General features: G+C 40.6%; 1 protein-coding gene and 4 pseudogenes across 1 annotated transcript in view; 4 read left to right on the top strand and 1 right to left on the bottom strand.

The window, feature by feature from the left end:
* Nucleotides 1-464: 464 nt before the first annotated feature.
* LOC148348016 (sodium channel protein type 5 subunit alpha-like) overlaps nt 465-17,328 on the bottom strand; it is a 191,580-nt gene continuing 174,716 nt past the window's right edge. Inside the window, exons 27-28 of the mRNA XM_088322381.1 lie at nt 15,823-16,093; nt 465-3,808 (exon numbers count right to left, since the gene is read on the bottom strand). Of these exons, the coding sequence (XP_088178507.1) occupies nt 2,586-3,808; nt 15,823-16,093 (1,494 nt within the window). The 3' untranslated portion in view covers nt 465-2,585. The remainder of the gene's footprint in view (nt 3,809-15,822; nt 16,094-17,328) is intronic.
* Nucleotides 8,457-8,590, top strand: LOC148348021 (U2 spliceosomal RNA; annotated as a pseudogene).
* Nucleotides 8,837-8,974, top strand: LOC148348020 (U2 spliceosomal RNA; annotated as a pseudogene).
* Nucleotides 9,221-9,358, top strand: LOC148348019 (U2 spliceosomal RNA; annotated as a pseudogene).
* Nucleotides 9,605-9,742, top strand: LOC148348018 (U2 spliceosomal RNA; annotated as a pseudogene).

The raw sequence follows: 17,328 nt of genomic DNA, 5'->3' as shown, positions 1-17,328 counted from the left end.
GGCAAATGTCAGGGCACCGTTGCATCAATAAAACAATTTATTCGTTTTTAAATGATATTGCATCCGCGCCACTTGAGGAGCCGCAACACATCAGATACAAGTGTTTGTTTGTCCGTCCTTGAAACTATTTTCAAAATGTGTTTTGTTTTTGTGACTCACGGGCCAATCAAGAGCCACCTCAGCTACCAGTACAGCTACTCGGGGCACAAAAGATGGGGCAATGGTTGCAGGCAGGCACACTCGTGGTCTATTGCTAGCGAAAAGAGCCCTTCAGTGCAACGCCACACCAACTTCTGCTTTCAACAGCAGAATAAGAATCCAGGCGCCGCTCATTTTCTCCTCAGGAATAGTTTTAGGGGAAGGGTGCAGGATTAAATCACCACTTTGACATAAAAGGTTGAGCATTCTGTGGGAACGCCGCGGTTGTGCATTTGTGTCTAAGGTCCTGAAAGTCACTCTCGAGGTTTCCAGAGGCCGAGCGTTTATTGCTCTTCACGCTTTTTTAATATTTTCCACTTATGTTTCTCAGTGCAAAAAAAGTCAGTGTTTGTAGAAAACCGATCAAGCAGGGAAAAAAAGTCGTTGACGGATAAATAATCAAGCATGACGTTGATGAAAAATAATACATACAGTGGTACCTCTTTATACGAGCTTAATTCGATCCAGAATTGTAAAAACTAATTGGTCCGTTTACGTCCTCCCAAAAGCATTCAAGTGAAGCCTGAATAGCTATGAAACACATCTTCATGATCCCTATAACACATTACTTTGGTGTTGCACCACAGGGCGGCAGTGGCTCAGGAGGTAGAGCGCTCGTCTTGGGATCAAGAGATCGCAGTTCGAATCCCGTGTTACACTGAACCCCTAATACCCCCAGTAAGCATGTAAGGTTAGCGCCTTACATGGCTGCACGGCCGCTATTGGGAAATGTGAAGCACACTGTAATGCGCTTTGGAAAGTCTTGACTTGAAAAGCGCTATATAAATGCAGATCATTTCATTTCATTACAATAGTAATTAAACTTAAACAATACAAGAATAAGATAAATTGGATGATATTAACAAAGGGCAACTGAGTGGTAAACACGTCCACGGCACAGTTCTGAGGTCATGGGTTTAAATCCAGCTACCAGCCTTCCTGTGCTGTGTACGCATGTTCTCCCCGTGTTTGCGTGGGTTTCCTCCCACATTCCGAAAACGTGCACACCAGGTTAATTGGGCGGTCCAAATTGTCCCTACCTGAAAATGAGCAAGTGAGTTGTATCTCTCTGTGTGCCCTGCGGCTGGCTGGTATTGCCCTAAGATAGCTGGGATTGGCTCCAGTATTCCTGTAACCCTACTGAGGATGAGAGATGCAAATAATGGAAGGATGGATATTGACAAAATGAAATGGGTGTTTTTTTTCTTGGCGAAGCCTTGCGCACCCCCACTATTTGAGAACCACTGCTTTAAAAGAGCGTTCACAAACAATTTCATAGCACAATTCTGTATTTTTTTGACTGTAGGATATAGTATCAGTATTTCCACACGCTGCTGCCTGTGACGCTATACACCAAAAATCAACAGCGACCAGATGATGAATAAGCTGTATCTGAGTAAGATTAGGACAGTTCTCCTGCTACTGGAATCAATGGGAATTGGTATTTTCTGTTTCATGTGGGGGAGCAAACCCCTGCAACCCCCCCAAAAAAACACGACAGGAAGTGGTGCACCAACAACCCTCGTGGTTGAGGGATCCGTAAGCAGTGAGTTTGCATACGCTAACTGGACAAACTGATGCTAGCGGTCTCAAGTGGTAGCTTCTGGAACTGCTCGTGAACTGGATTTTCCTACGTATAGCGACCAAGATTTTTGTTGCAAATAAAACACAAAATGTTCGTGTTTAAAAGCGCTGGTATAAAAAGATACCACTGTATATTGGGGAGCAACATGAAAAGTGTGACACCTCAACTACTATGAAGATTACCTTTTGACAATGAATGCACTCGTTTGAGTGATAATTTCTATTTTTTTTCTGATTGTCGTTTCCTTATCAGTGATCTACTTTGGTTGGCTGTCCAACATAAACAACATGCGATACGTAACAATCATTGTCTTTCTCTTTTCTCAGATATGTTAGCTTTCTGGCAAAACACTGTTGGTTCACGTGTAGCTTTCGAGATGATGAGCTTAAGCGACGGAAACGTAAAAAAATGGTTCTTAGTCAAAGTGTCAAAGATTTTTTCTCTCTTGTTGAGACGGGCTACAAAATATAAAAAATTGTCATAATAATCGTACAGCTAAGAAAAGACTACCAACAAAGTTCTACATTCTAATAAAACCTTTACTAAGCTCACCTGGCAATCGAAACCTCGCGCAAGCTGACGTTGCTAACGCAGCCCCTGGCCAACGAGAGACAAAAATACATGAGTGTTTATAGTTTGGGGCGGGTTGAGAAGAAGCTTCTGCGTTTCTATGCAGCAGGAGGCAGGAAGAAACACAAAACTGACATAGCCTGTTCCAAACGCCAACACGGCCCAAGCAGCTGACGGCTTTTTCGTAAAGACCTTCAATTGTTGTTCTAGCTGCTCCTACAGGGTGACGCCGTCAGTTAGTTTCAGTGGTGTCCATCTTTTGCTGTAAAGCTTGCGTCACGCTGTTGTACGATGGCGGGGAAGAGGTGGAGGACACTGTCTCAGAGCGCTCCGTCCCGAGCAGTCCGGAGCCGTAGTTCTCACGAATCATGGCAGCGATCAAGCCTTCCTTCTCAGGCGACTCTTCCTCATCCTCCTCTTGTCCCTCGTGAGCCCCGTCGCCGCTCTGGACTGGCTTGTGCCGCGGCGTGGTTATCTGGCGGTAGAGGTAGGAGGCGGCCTTCATCTGGCGGCGCACCAGATGGCGCCGGTAGCAGCGCTGGATGACAGCAGCAGAGACATCCTCTTGTTTTCGGCGCAACGTGGTAGTTATGGGCTCGTATGAGATCTTGGAGGGGTTGGCCATCATGAACTTCTCCTCCATCTGCTGCTTGAGGGCGTCCATCTCACCTGACTCGCCAAGGACACGCTTGGTGAAGGCGAAGAGGATGTCCAAGCAGTGGATCTTGTCCCCGCTGACCATAGGCAGGTCCATGGAGATGAGCTTGATCTTATTGGGCTTGCCAATTCGGAGCGGCTCCGAAAGAGAGTCGGCGAAATCTGACAGCTTGGCGTACTCGATGAACTGCGTGGCCTCGGGGTCGAACTTCTCCCAGACCTCGTAGAACATCTCAAAATCGTCTTCGCTCAGCGGCTCGGTGCTCTCCTCGGTAGCCACGCTGAAGTTCTCCAGGATAATGGCAATGTACATGTTAACCACGATGAGGAAGGAGATAATGATGTAGGTGACAAAGAAGGTGATGCCCACTGAGGGGTTGCCGCAGTTGCCACGCTGGTTGGTGCCCGTGTGCGGCAGGTACGGGTTGCACTCCTCTGGCGAGTTGTTGAGGATAGGGCTGAGGAGCCCGTCCCAGCCTGCTGAGGTGGTGATCTGGAAGAGGCAGATCATGCTGTTGCCGAAGGTCTCGAAGTTGAACATGTCGTCAATGCCTGCTTGCCGCTTGACGTAGGCAAAGTTGGCCATGCCAAAGATGGCATAGATGAACATGACCAGGAAGAGGAGCAGGCCGATGTTGAAAAGGGCGGGCAGCGACATCATAAGCGCGAACAGAAGCGTGCGGATGCCCTTGGCGCCGCGGATCAGACGCAGAATGCGACCGATGCGGGCCAGGCGAATCACGCGGAACAGCGTCGGAGACACAAAGTACTTCTCGATGATGTCTGCCAGCACGATGCCTGGAAAAGGAGAAGAAGGGTCATGATTTTTCTGGTGATGATGCCGTAACACCTGGAGTCTGGAAATTCAACAAAACCGCCAAACCTGCTCGCCATACAAAAGCTAGTACTTCATTTTATCACACTGTGAGATGTTTGCACGATAGGGTGCGGGTCTCCTCTGCTGCTACCGCCTTACAACACAGACAAGCATAAGTGTGCTGTTTAAAATTACAGCGGTAACAAAACTGAGTTTGATTGTGGTTTATTTAAGTTTAGATTACAAAGTAAAGCACACAGATAAAAACTTGTCGGATTTCGTTTTTCAGCTTCCTCCACTTGCGGACCTTCGATTTATTAATCTTCAATTCTCTTGTCGGTTTCCATGTACTTGTGCATAGCGTAGAAATCAACACACAATGGCGAATGAAAACACGGTTGTAACACAGGTTACAAACTGAACAGATTTAATGAAGGGATAGTGATGTTTTGGATTTGATCAATATTCAGGGGGACAACTCTGCTCAGCCTCCGGTAGCACATAAACTTTCAAATTTCTAGATACGCTATGGCGTGAGCATCCATGAATACAAACCTTGGACGCATAACGTGTGACGTCAAGTGTCCTCTTCTGCACAAGCAGGACACTTGTTGCGTTCACACAGGAGATGCAGAGAGGTCCCAGGAGATCACATACAAGTCGCATTTAGTCAGAAATGTCAACGATCTCAAAACTTTGGAATTGAACATTAAGCTCTGCAGTGTGAACCTAGCCTTATACACACACCTACACCTCATTCGTTAGCGGTCACGCCCACACTCCCACAAAGCCTCATGTTTTCTTTTGGGTTTTTTTTCCCGTGTTTTTCCTAGTTCTTACGAGTCATTAGGTTACCAAACCGCCCAATCCAACCCCGAATGCCGACAGCGAGCAGGGAGGCAATAGATACCAATGTTGTAAGTCTTGGGTATGACCTGGCCAAGGATTGAATCTGTGACCTCCTAGTCTCAGGGCGGGTGCCTAACCCTAAGGTCACCGAGCAAGTCTACGTCCGCCGCTTTATATGAGAAACAGTGCGCAGCGCACCCTGGGGTGCGTCACACAATTTAAAGAAAATTGAGATTTTTACATTCGTGAAAATACGGTACCCGAGATCGTTAAGACTCATTTGACCGTAGCGTCACCAGAAAAATGTATGGGGGTGTACACCTATTTTTACCCCAAAACATATTTTACACAGCACTTAAGCATGTTAAATGTTTGAATCAGTACATACAGCAGCAGCTTACATTTGGTTTCAGTATTTAAAACAATAGACAGCTCTCTTTCAGACTTCTTTTTTGCTCAAGTGATTTTTCAATCAGCAATATTTTCCTGTGTTTTTAATTTTAAATATCTTGGGTATATAAAAAATTGTTTTGTATTTTACCTTTATTTTTTTTAGATTTGTAAATATTTTTTATGTTTCCAGTGCTTTTCAGGGATGTGTTTTTCGATTAGCTTTTTTTAAAAAACGGTTCAAATTATTATTGTATGTCGTAGTTTATTTGTAATTGTACTGAAAAGTTATTATTTTAATTTGAAATTTTGTTGTGTCCCACAGGGATTCCAGTTGCTTCACTTTAAAGTGGCTTAGTATAAAAGGTTCAACGTTTAAGTGAGTTAAAAGTTTTTTCCTGTTTTTTTTTCCTGCCTTTTTTCTTTTTTTTATTGATTTTTGCATTTTTTCCTCTCTTTATTTTCTCCTTTTTCCTAGCCTTTTATCTATTCACCACGTTTTTCTTCTACTTTTTCCTTTTGTTTTTAATGTCCCCTCTTTCTTTTTACTTTATTGTGTTTCATTTTTCCTAAATCCACTTTTTTTTGGGTGGGCAGAGCGTATCTGTGGGTGGGCACTCTCCACACATGCCCCCCTCTGGTCAGCCCAAATGGTTTCAAAATAAGGTGGGAGCACAGTTGTTTTGTTAAAATGTCAAAAAATACTGCAAACAAGAAGGATACAGATGTGTTTACTTTCATCTATGTGACATGGTCATAGTTGTAAGCTTGGGAATGGAGTGGTCATTATTCATCCTCCATTCCGTTTTATGGATGCAAATCTTTGAAATCCTCAAATATTCGTCTTAAAAGCTCTCCAGCGCATTCACCATTTTTTGATAATTTGAGCAAACTACGCTTGAAAAGAAGTACGGAAAATGTAGAAGGCAGACGTCACACTCGCATGTGTATTTTGATGCATCTCATTGCCTTGGAGACATGGAAAAAACTAATTTAATTTCTTCTTACCAATCTTAAAGGTAGAAAAGCACCAGAGCACTACTGCCGCTAGTGGTAGAAACAGGGGTCTCCAACATTTTTCAAAACGTCGAGCTACTTTCTGTTATTAATAAGCAAAAAGGGCACCCAGTTTAAAATGCATTTCTAAAATAGAAACTAAGCTAGATGCCTTGATAAACAGCTAAAAATGTAACTTCATAATTATCTAAAAAGGCAAACAGGTAGAAAAGTAGAATGGAGGAAGATAACTAGTTAAAAGAGTAAAAAGCGATCTAAATGACCCAAAAGAAAGCTAAAAACAAAGCTAGATAGCTAGCTAAAAAGGAGTCCAAAATTTAACTTGATAACTAGCAAAAAAAGCTAGCAAGATAGCTTCATAAAGAGCTAAAAGGGTAGGAAGATAGCTAGCTACAAAGATAAAAAAGGTAGCCAAATAGCTAAGTGAAAAAACAGACCCTTTTTTTTGTTGCTAATTTGCTTTATAAAATCCATGAATCGGAATTCAGTTTATAAAAAAAATATGAAAAAATAGATTTGTTATAACACAAATACATTCTTAATTTACTCTCTAAATAATAGCTTGAAAATAATTATCAATACTTGAATACATTTTTTAACATGTTAAAAAAACTTAACTTGTTATTCCTATGTTTTTACTATTTTATTATCAGGTTGATTATTAAAAATAATAATAATAAAATAGGGTTTAACAGATTCAGTTGACCAATAAAAAAAATAAAAATCTTTTTACTAGAAAATCACAATGACCCAGGACTGTTGAGCTATTTTCAGAACAAGTCCGCAGGCACCTCAACTATCCTTGGGGGGCACCTTTGGTGCCCGGAGGCACCAGGTTGGAGACCCCTAGGTAGAAATGTGTGATGTGTTGCACTCCATGGCCTAGAGGTGTGAATTTTTATCCCCAAGCTAAGTGAAAAGAGCCATACCTGGCGCAGAGGGCGCTGGGTGAGAGAGACGGGCAGTGCGCTATGTGTGCAGAGATGTGCCCGCCACTACTATTCACCCAAGCAACCAGAGCATTTTGACTCTGGATGCTTGGGCGACATTTTCAGGTGTTTACATTTTGTTTTGCATCTTTTCATCATCAAGCAGGTGTCGGGAATCATTTTGACCCAAAGAACCATGATAGCAAAATATTGTTTTGTTTTTTTGGTTGTTGGTGTTTTGAGAGCGCCATAACACATATTTTAAACTTGTCTACCTCCTGAAATTAAGATCGTTGAGGCTCATTTCAACCTTCATTTTTGTCCCAAATAATGGTTTAAAAATAAGGCGCAAGCAAAGTTTTTTTGTACAAATGTTACAAAATACTGCCAACAAGGATACTGACATATTTACTGTTGTTGCAGACAGCGCTTGGTGCACAGCTCCGCTCACCCCTACCATTCACCCAATCCAATGGCTCTATGTGCTTGTGTTGTCTTTTTGGGTGATTATAGTTTGTTCTGTGGGTTTTCATTGTAAATTGTCTCAACAGTAAGCATAAATTGATTAATAAGCTTCCATATAAAGGATTCCTTAACAGGATATAGCCAAAACGTGGTCTGTTGGTGTGACACCCTGACTATAAACTGTAGTTGCTAACTATATAAAGGACTAAAAATCTCTTGTCACTTATTTAGACAATAATCCCGCTCTGCGTACTTCAACGCTTTATTGCTAGGAGGCTGCAGATACCATACAATCTGCGAGCGGCGGGCCTAGGACGCAGCCATAAAGAAGACTCGTCTGTACCCACCCGGAGGGGGGAGCCGGAGCTACGCTGTGGGAGTCCCGGCAGCAACGGCCTGGGTTGTGGAACCCAGAAGGGAGGGGACCCACGCAGAAGGGAAAGGACCCACACAGAGGACTGGAAGAATGCTGCTTGGGAGGGTGGGATGGCAGAGCTATGCCCTTGCACAATAGTATTGCCTTTTACACGCTGGTTAACTACTGTTAAAAGAAAATAACTCTGAAATTGTTTAATTGATGTTGGAAATGTCAGGAAAAAATGTTAAAACGTCATATCGTCACGTCATATTGTCAAATATAAAAAAATTGTGAATATGCTTGATGGCTGTGTTTTGCTGCTGTTGGTGTCAGTGGATTTGTTCAGACCGAGGACAATCGACTTTGGCCTGGACGGATCTATTGACACTAACAAAGATGTTATATAATGAAATTGTGAATATGTTTGATTTTCGAGAAGGTTTGTTCAAACCTCACTTTGTGTTTGCTGTTAAAAACGTAATATTGGAATATAATATTGTGAATGTGCTTAATTGCTGTTGAGATTGTCATGATTGTTTTCTGTTTTTAGTGTCAATAAATTTGTTCAAACCCCCAAAAAAATTGCTAGGACCTTAACTTGGCCTTGGTCAGGCTTTAGGGCTAGCTTGGCCTTTTGGCCGTACCTCTTGCCATGATCTTTGATTTTTGCATTTCGGAGATGGAATAAGAGCTTGCTCTGTCCACTCCACGCATCGGCCCGGTATTGCAGTACCTCCGGGAACGGTGCATTCGCAATGATCGCAGCAAGGCTTTAGGGCTAGGACCTTAGCTTGGCCTTTTGGCTGAGAGTAAGTGTCCCGGCTCCTAGGCTTTGTAGCGTATTATGAACTGACCGATAACGGATAATGGATAATGAATAACGAAGATAGAACAATAACCCTTAAAAACCCCAAAACCCCTCTGCGTACTTCAAGGCTTTAAAGCAAGGCTTTGATGCTAGGTCCTTAGCTTGGCCTTAGCAAGGCTTTGATGCTAGGTCCTTAGCTTGGCCTTATCAAGGCTTTGATGCTAGGTCCTTAGCTTGGCTTTTTGCAATTCGGAGATGGAATAAGAGCTTGCTCTGTCCACTCCACGCATCGGCCCGGTATTGCAGTACCTCCGGGAACGGTGCATTCGCAATGATCGCAGCAAGGCTTTAGGGCTAGGACCTTAGCTTGGCCTTTTGGCTGAGAGTAAGTGTCCCGGCTCCTAGGCTTTGTAGCGTATTATGAACTGACCGATAACGGATAATGGATAATGAATAACGAAGATAGAACAATAACCCTTAAAAACCCCAAAACCCCTCTGCGTACTTCAAGGCTTTAAAGCAAGGCTTTGATGCTAGGTCCTTAGCTTGGCCTTAGCAAGGCTTTGATGCTAGGTCCTTAGCTTGGCCTTATCAAGGCTTTGATGCTAGGTCCTTAGCTTGGCTTTTTGCAATTCGGAGATGGAATAAGAGCTTGCTCTGTCCACTCCACGCATCGGCCCGGTATTGCAGTACCTCCGGGAACGGTGCATTCGCAATGATCGCAGCAAGGCTTTAGGGCTAGGACCTTAGCTTGGCCTTTTGGCTGAGAGTAAGTGTCCCGGCTCCAAGGCTTTGTAGCGTATTATGAACTGACCGATAACGGATAATGGATAATGAATAACGAAGATAGAACAATAACCCTTAAAAACCCCAAATCCCCTCTGCGTACTTCAAGGCTTTAAAGCAAGGCTTTGATGCTAGGTCCTTAGCTTGGCCTTAGCAAGGCTTTGATGCTAGGTCCTTAGCTTGGCCTTATCAAGGCTTTGATGCTAGGTCCTTAGCTTGGCTTTTTGCAATTCGGAGATGGAATAAGAGCTTGCTCTGTCCACTCCACGCATCGGCCCGGTATTGCAGTACCTCCGGGAACGGTGCATTCGCAATGATCGCAGCAAGGCTTTAGGGCTAGGACCTTAGCTTGGCCTTTTGGCTGAGAGTAAGTGTCCCGGCTCCTAGGCTTTGTAGCGTATTATGAACTGACCGATAACGGATAATGGATAATGAACAACGAAGATAGAACAATAACCCTTAAAAACCCTAAAACCCTATTAGCATTGGGACGCTGAAAATAAATTAACATATCCATTTTACTTCTGAGCCATATGTGCTCATGAAAAGAGTCATATAACTTGAGCCTTAGGTTCCAAACCACTGTCTCAACAGTGAACATATAGTATTTGATGAGCTTTCATATAACGGATTCCATATAGATGTACAGCCAAAACAGAGTCTTTTTGGTGACTGTAAACCAGGGATCTCCAACATGGTTCCCTTGGGCACCAGGGCACCCCCCAAAGACAATTGAGGTGCCTGTGGGGCTACTCTGAAAATAGCTCACCAGTGCTGGTTCTTTGTGAGTTTCTGGTGAAATGATTTATGTTGTTGGCTGACTAGGTCTATTCAACCCTCATTTTATTAATTAACATGGCAATCACATAGTAAAAACCTAAAAATAACATGATAAGTTGTTAATTTAGAAATTCAAACAAATACATTTTCAGTTCATCGGCTTCATGGACAAAAAATATATTCAAGTGATAAAAATTAGGCAAATAACTAAAAGAGTAGAATGATGATTTATTTGTGTATTAAACACTTTTATTAATATGTCTTTTTATTGATTTGTTTGTGCTTGAAATCTATGAAAATGCTTGAATTTTAAAGTTGTCTTTTCAAGGTCAGGAACATGCTTGAATCTTGGGTGAAGTGCTTGAAAATGCTTGAAATTATTGTCATTGCCGTGTTTCTTAGCAGTCTGACGATATAGACCATGCAATAAATGAAGAAATATTTTTAAAAGTGCGTAGAAATTACACAGGCAAGCATGCTCTGGTGGTTTTGTCATTATGAAGTTGTCATGCAAAGCTTCACTGCCCCCCACTGGTCGCACCCAAGAGCAAAGTGCTATTTAGAAAACTGTCTCTTTTGGCTCGGCTCCCCAGATTTTTTCAATTTTTTAATGATACAATATATGATAAATAATAATAAAACATTATGCAACAAATTATTGAGTAATTAGTTGATTTGTGTGTTTTGCAGTTGTCCCTGCAAAACATGAAACATGGATTAAAATATTCACAGATGAAAAAGATAATTTGTAAAATACAAAACAATTTTAGCTTTTTACACACTGAACAGATTTAAAGTCGAACAACAACACAAAATCACTGAAAATTAAAACAATAAAATATCAATGCGATAAATAAATGATAAAATTCAAAAAAAAACTATTTACAAGTCTGTTTTAACCAATTTAGACACAAATCTTTGACAAAAAAAATATACATATGTATATATATATATATATATATATATATATATATATATATATATATATATATACATATATATATATAAATATTTATATAAATTAAAACAAGTAAAAAGCATAAGCAAAAGATCAGCAGTCTCTTACATTACAAGAAAGAAAATGCACTTTGCTTTGGAGCAATCAATATTATTAAATGAGTCCATATTTGGTTGATTTTTCTACCTATCATACATACAGTACTTTCTTTCTATTTTTTTCTTCCATATTGAACTCCCACACCTGTTTTTTTATTGTCTGTAAACAAGTCTGACGTATTAGAGCAGCTCAAACATTATTGAAACAAAATGGCAGAATTCATGTCAGCTCATAGCAGCCCATTGACACAAAAAGATCGTTCATTTTATATAGGAACAGCGCAAAATTGACAAAGTATGCGATAGTGTATTTTAGTCATCAAAGTCAACCACAATCTGTGCTGGATTTCTTCTTTGAAGGTAAGGGGAAAAAAAATACAAAAATCGCCTTGAAAGTGCTTAAAAAGTGCTTGAATTTGGCCATTAAAAAGGTGTACAAACCCTGAAGTAACTAATTACCAGGAAAAGTAATCGTTTCCATTACTTTAAGTTACAGTATGTCAAAGAATTTGAAATTTGCCAAACAGTGTTCCTGTCAGGACCGGGACAGGAAACAGGGAGCAGAACCCACTCGCGTAACGTTACTCCAGGTTTATTGGGGAGAAGAGGAATGAGCGCACACTCGATCCGGAGATCGTTGGTTGCGGAAGTAGATTGAGTGGAACAAGGAAGTGGCCAAACTCAAACAGATCGGGGCGAGAACAAAACAGGAGCAAAACACAAGCAAAAACGGAAATTCACTGGGCTTGGCAAAACAAGAGCAAAAACACAGGCAAAAACGGGGATTCACAGGGTTTGACGTATCACAACAGAGTTTAGCAGGAGTTTTGCAGATGCTCCGACACCAGGCGACTCACAACACAGCGTTTAAGTAGTCAGGGAGCAATCTGTCAAGGCGTTTGAGCTGGTATCCATGGGCGGGGCCAATTGGGCGCCGTGGCATCTGTGACAGAACCTGGCGCCACATGGCGGGGACCAATTGGGCGCTGTGGCAACCGTGACAGAACCTGGCGCCACACGGCGGGGACCAGTTGGGCGCCATGGCAACCGTGACAGTTCCATTCAGTTGATTAGAAAATAATTGACAGGTAGTTCTCTTATAGGACCTTATCATGTTTATTGCACCTCACCAGCAGCAGTTCTATCCTACACCTGAAATGCAACAAAACTATAGAATAACAATCAGCAGAAAACGATACAAAGTGAGTTTAATAAACTAAATCTAATACAATTGGTCTCTTGGAGGGATGGAAATTCCAACCTTTTCGGCTTTGCTCACTAAAAAGAGTCGTCTCTTTTGGCTCCAAAATGGCTCTTCAGGTTCTTTTTGTTGTTTAATCCATATACTGTATTACTATTTATTATGCATTATTATAAATTACTAAATTAACACTTAACCGTTAACACTGAAAATCATAGGAATCATAAATTAAAATATTCATAAATGTACAATAAAAAGTTTTGAAAATAAAAAAGTACCTTTTTTATACTCAACACATTCAATTCACTCAGTTCATTTTTTTTCCAATAAATAAATAAATATACAAGCAACATCACTTAAAAAGTGCAAAAACCACAAGAAATTCAAAAGGAGTTTGCGAATTGACAAGTGTGGCCACTCACTCCTGTTTTAGAACCAGATTAAAGAACTAATGTTATGGTAACAGGTAATCACTCAGCCTTCGACTTCAGCTTGCTTTTTAGGTTCTCTCGACCAAAAACACACATGCTTTATTGACCCACTATGTAATGATAAGAGCTAATATATATGTCTCCACTTTAACGTGCTTCCCTAAAACAAGTTAACTACACTTTTTACACTATCTATTAATCACACACACACTTTTCTACCATGGACGTTTTAAAATCTCAATATTATCAGCGGCTCTATTCACACTCAGGGACTCACTTTTTGGAGTCTGCAGTGTGTGGAGTCTGGAAAGCTTTTGCAGCTTTTGCAGCAGGGGCTCCGCCCAGGTTGCTTATCCAATTAAAAGGAGGGAGGAAGAGGGGAAGACATACCTGTCGTATTTTCCCTTACAAAATACAAAATAATCTTACACCATATTTTTTTTTCCAAACGTGTTTATTTATGTTCTTTAACATGTTTTATTGTACATGTGTTTTGTTATATCATATATATTGTTGATTAACATTTTGTTGTGAGATCCTGATTTGCCTTACATGAATGAGGTTTATCATAAAAAAAAGTTCAAAAATTAAGTAGCTTGGACGTAGAAGGAAAAAATACATGCAAATATAATTAAGTAGAATAATACATTTTCTTATTCAAATTATGAATTCATTTTCTGCATTAAATTATTGTTGGTAGTATACTGATTAAAGGGATAACCATAAACCTGTCTTTTTTCATTTTCTCATTTCATACTTCCTTTTTTTCTTAACTTCTTTATACAACATAATAATTCGTAATATAATGCATCAAAGCAAGTGAGCCGTTTGAGAGTTGGGCCTCTTTATAATGAGTTAAGCGAAAAAGCTGGTTCTCTAAAAAAAGACGGACTTCCCTTCACTACATCAAACCGCTCGCTTCGTTTGCAACGAAAAAAACTATACCGAGATAGAGCCTAACGCGGCGAACTCGTTTGATCTGATTGATTTGCCGTTTCGTGATAGTCGGTGTATGCCGAATGGTACCCATAATTGACAAATTTGCGTTTTTCCGTACAGATTTTCTCGTACGTCGTACACGTCTTAAAATGCATAATAAACGTACTTTGTACGGCAAAACCGTACAGGTTGACAGGTATGGGAAGAGTAGGAGCCTAAATAATCAGCCCGATGAATACAAAAAAATACCGATACCAATAGCTGTCAGATTTCCAAATATCGGTGCCTATAATGAGCCCGCCCAATAATCGGTCAACGTCCACTTATTTGTAACGGCGTTATTCCCGACACTGCAGGTCATGTGTGATTTGTCTCCACGGACCCGCCCCTTGCCAGCTTTGATTGGCGCCGTTACCTTCACCTCCCCAAGGCTGCCTCATCGTTGTGCACATACACGCAAATAAGACACACACTTCTCCAGCTAAATGAAGGAAATGAAACATGAAGAGAGAATGAAATTCTTATGATGTGTGTGTACGATGGTTTCGTTTGTATGAGCAAACAGGACCTTGGTATGTGTTGAGGTTATGAGGTAGAAAGGAGGGGGGTAAGGGGTAAGGCCACCCAAAACGTCAGTTGTTGACAGATAACTGTCACAACAACACCATGGAGGCCTGGTCAGCTCTTTGCACCTATTGGAGAAAATATCGAGTGATTCCCTATCCGTGACGAGCGCAAACTACAACCTGTGGGCCACATATGGCCCTTTAAGCTTAATTAACACTAGAAGCCGCAGGAATTTTCTTACCCCTCCAGAATGACAAGTGGACAGCCAAAAGGCTGTGTTATTTAAAACTGACAACTCAACGGCCCATCTTGTCCCCATTCTTCTGTAAATGCAGCATGGTGGGCTTGTTCAAATAGAATGTGGCTGATAGTATAAAAATACTACAGAATTACTTTTAAAATCAGTCTAAAAAAATACTACACAAATACAACAAGAGTACCACTACAAAAATACGGTATGGTTACGCCCCCACCGAACATTCTTTTCTTCACATTAGCATGTTAAGGGTCAATACTGAGTTGTTCACACCAGAGTTGGCCTTATTTGTAGATGCATGGTGTCCTATGAGCATTCTATGTAAGAAAGCCAAATGGCTTGGGTGTGGTATTTCTAGTATTAAACCTGCCAGCCGAACAAAAATAGTAAGAATATAATGGTTGAAAGTACTATGAAGAGAGAAAAACTTTTCTTCCATGGCGTGTTCATTTAACATGCATGTTTTGATGGTAAAACAAGTGCTGGAATGGAATAGTTCTAATATTCTGAGTAATGTGATTTACAGAACAAAGGGTTCCACAAGCAACCCCGTAATCTAATCTAATCTATCCGTCGCATAAAAATCAGGACTCCAAATTGTGCATTCTGGAGCAAATTTGGCCGAAGTTACAAAGCATACATGTAAAGACAACTTGGGTTCCTTAAGTGGTGTGTTTTAAACGTGGTATTTTGAAGTCAATGTACCTTTTTAGATACTTAGCAAGCTATCTAGCTAGCTTTTTACATTTTTGCTTATTATCAAGCTAAAATTTGGCCTCCTTTTTCGCTAGTTATATAGCTTTTTTAAGCTTTCTATCGGGGCTATATAGTTGGCTTTTTACAGCTTTAGCTAGCTATCTGCCTCCCTTTTAGTTTTTTACCTGTTAACCTTTCTAGTTAACTATCAAGCTAACCTTTCAGTTATTTGGCAAGACATCTAGCAAAGTTGCTTTTTTAGAAATTCAGAGTGGGTGCCCTTTGCGCAAATTAGTAACAAAAAGGAGCTCGACACTTGAAAAAGGTTTGAGACCCCTGGTATGTACAGAAGATGGATAGATGGATGTAGAGAGAGAGACAGAGAGAGAGAGAAATTCTAGCTGTGTATAATGTATTGCTTGCACATCTGACTCAAAAAAGACTCAAAAACACTCTAGACAACCTACCCACAATGGAGAGGATGACCACCACGAAATCGAAGATGTTCCAGCCCACGGTGAAGAAGTAGCAGCGCAGGGCCACAATTTTCACCATGCACTCGCTGGTGAAGACCACGATAAAGGCCACGTTTATGTTGTTGAGGACGCGCTCCATCTGCGGCGACTGCTCGTCCGTCTCCACCATCATGGTGATCATGTTGAGCAGGATCAGGACCATAATGATGATATCAAAGGCTTGCTTGGCCACCAAGTCGAAGAAGAAGCCCTGCACCTCGTTCTAGGAGATGGAGAAGAATCGGTCTTAGTTTAGATCACGGCTTTCCAACTCAATTGAGTTGGAAAGCCGCTTCCCTTTTTTCCCCCTATTATTTATTTTTGGCTTTTTTCTTTTAATTGTTAGCAATTTCTTTTATATTTTTTTTCTTTTCTTTTTTCTTAAATTTATTTATTACTTTCCCTTTTCTTTTCCTTTTTCTGTTCCATTTAAAAGGTAATAAGGACAAGTATCGAAACCGTTTGAAAAACTTCAACAAGAATTTGGCCTACCTAGAAATAGATTTCTACAAATATTTGCAACTAACGCATTACCTCCAGAAACATGATGAATGGGGGAAAATATGTAAGGAGCTAAATAAAGTTGAGGAATTATTGATATAATACTCAAAATGACAATTGATAAAGGGGGTTATCTCAAAATTGAATAAAGCTCTGCAAATGGATCACAGTAATGATGAGATGGAGGTTAAGGAAAAAATGGAACACGAAGCTAATGTAGTAATAAAAGATGACGACTGGGAGAAAACTTTGAAAGAGGGACACAAAATAACCATTACTCTGACATGAAGGGAGTTTGAATGGAAAGTAAAAATGTGTTCTATACACCATCTATCACTTCAAAATATAAGAATACATCTAATTTATGTTGGCGTAGCTGTGGGCGGGTCGGACATTTCACGCATATTTTCTGGAATTGCCCTGTGATATTCAATTTCTGGAGAAGTATTCAGACAGAGATAAAATTAATTATTGGTTGGGACTTGCGGTTGGACCCAGTGACCTATGTATTTGGAATTTTGCCAGAATAATTATTGACTGGACAACATGAATATGTACTTATAGTTATGCTTCTGGTAGCAAAGAAAATGATCACTGTATCCTGGCTGAAACCACAACCTCCTGACATAAAACAATGGAGAAACAAATTAAAGCAAATGTTCATTATGGAAAAAATCAGTACAAGACTTCAACTGCAACTACATCAATTCGAGAAAAGATGGAAGCTTATCACACAATTTTTACTTGATGTCTAAACACCTCAACTTTTATTTTATTTCTTTTATTATAATTTTTTGTTGTTGATTTTTTGTTATTTATGGGAATGTCAATTGTATATATTTTTTGTTCATGTTGCTGTATGAAGGGTGACCCAACCCTCTGTCAAATTGTGTGTGTGTCACAGACCAGAACGGACACAGGACTCAATTGCATGCGTTTCTCAGATTTTATTGAAAG

Source organism: Urocampus carinirostris, chromosome 18 (assembly GCF_059441175.1).
Source record: "Urocampus carinirostris isolate Australia breed hairy pipefish chromosome 18, RoL_Ucar_1.0, whole genome shotgun sequence".
Taxonomy (NCBI): Eukaryota; Metazoa; Chordata; class Actinopteri; order Syngnathiformes; family Syngnathidae; genus Urocampus; species Urocampus carinirostris.
This window is presented reverse-complemented; position numbering and strand designations above follow the sequence as displayed.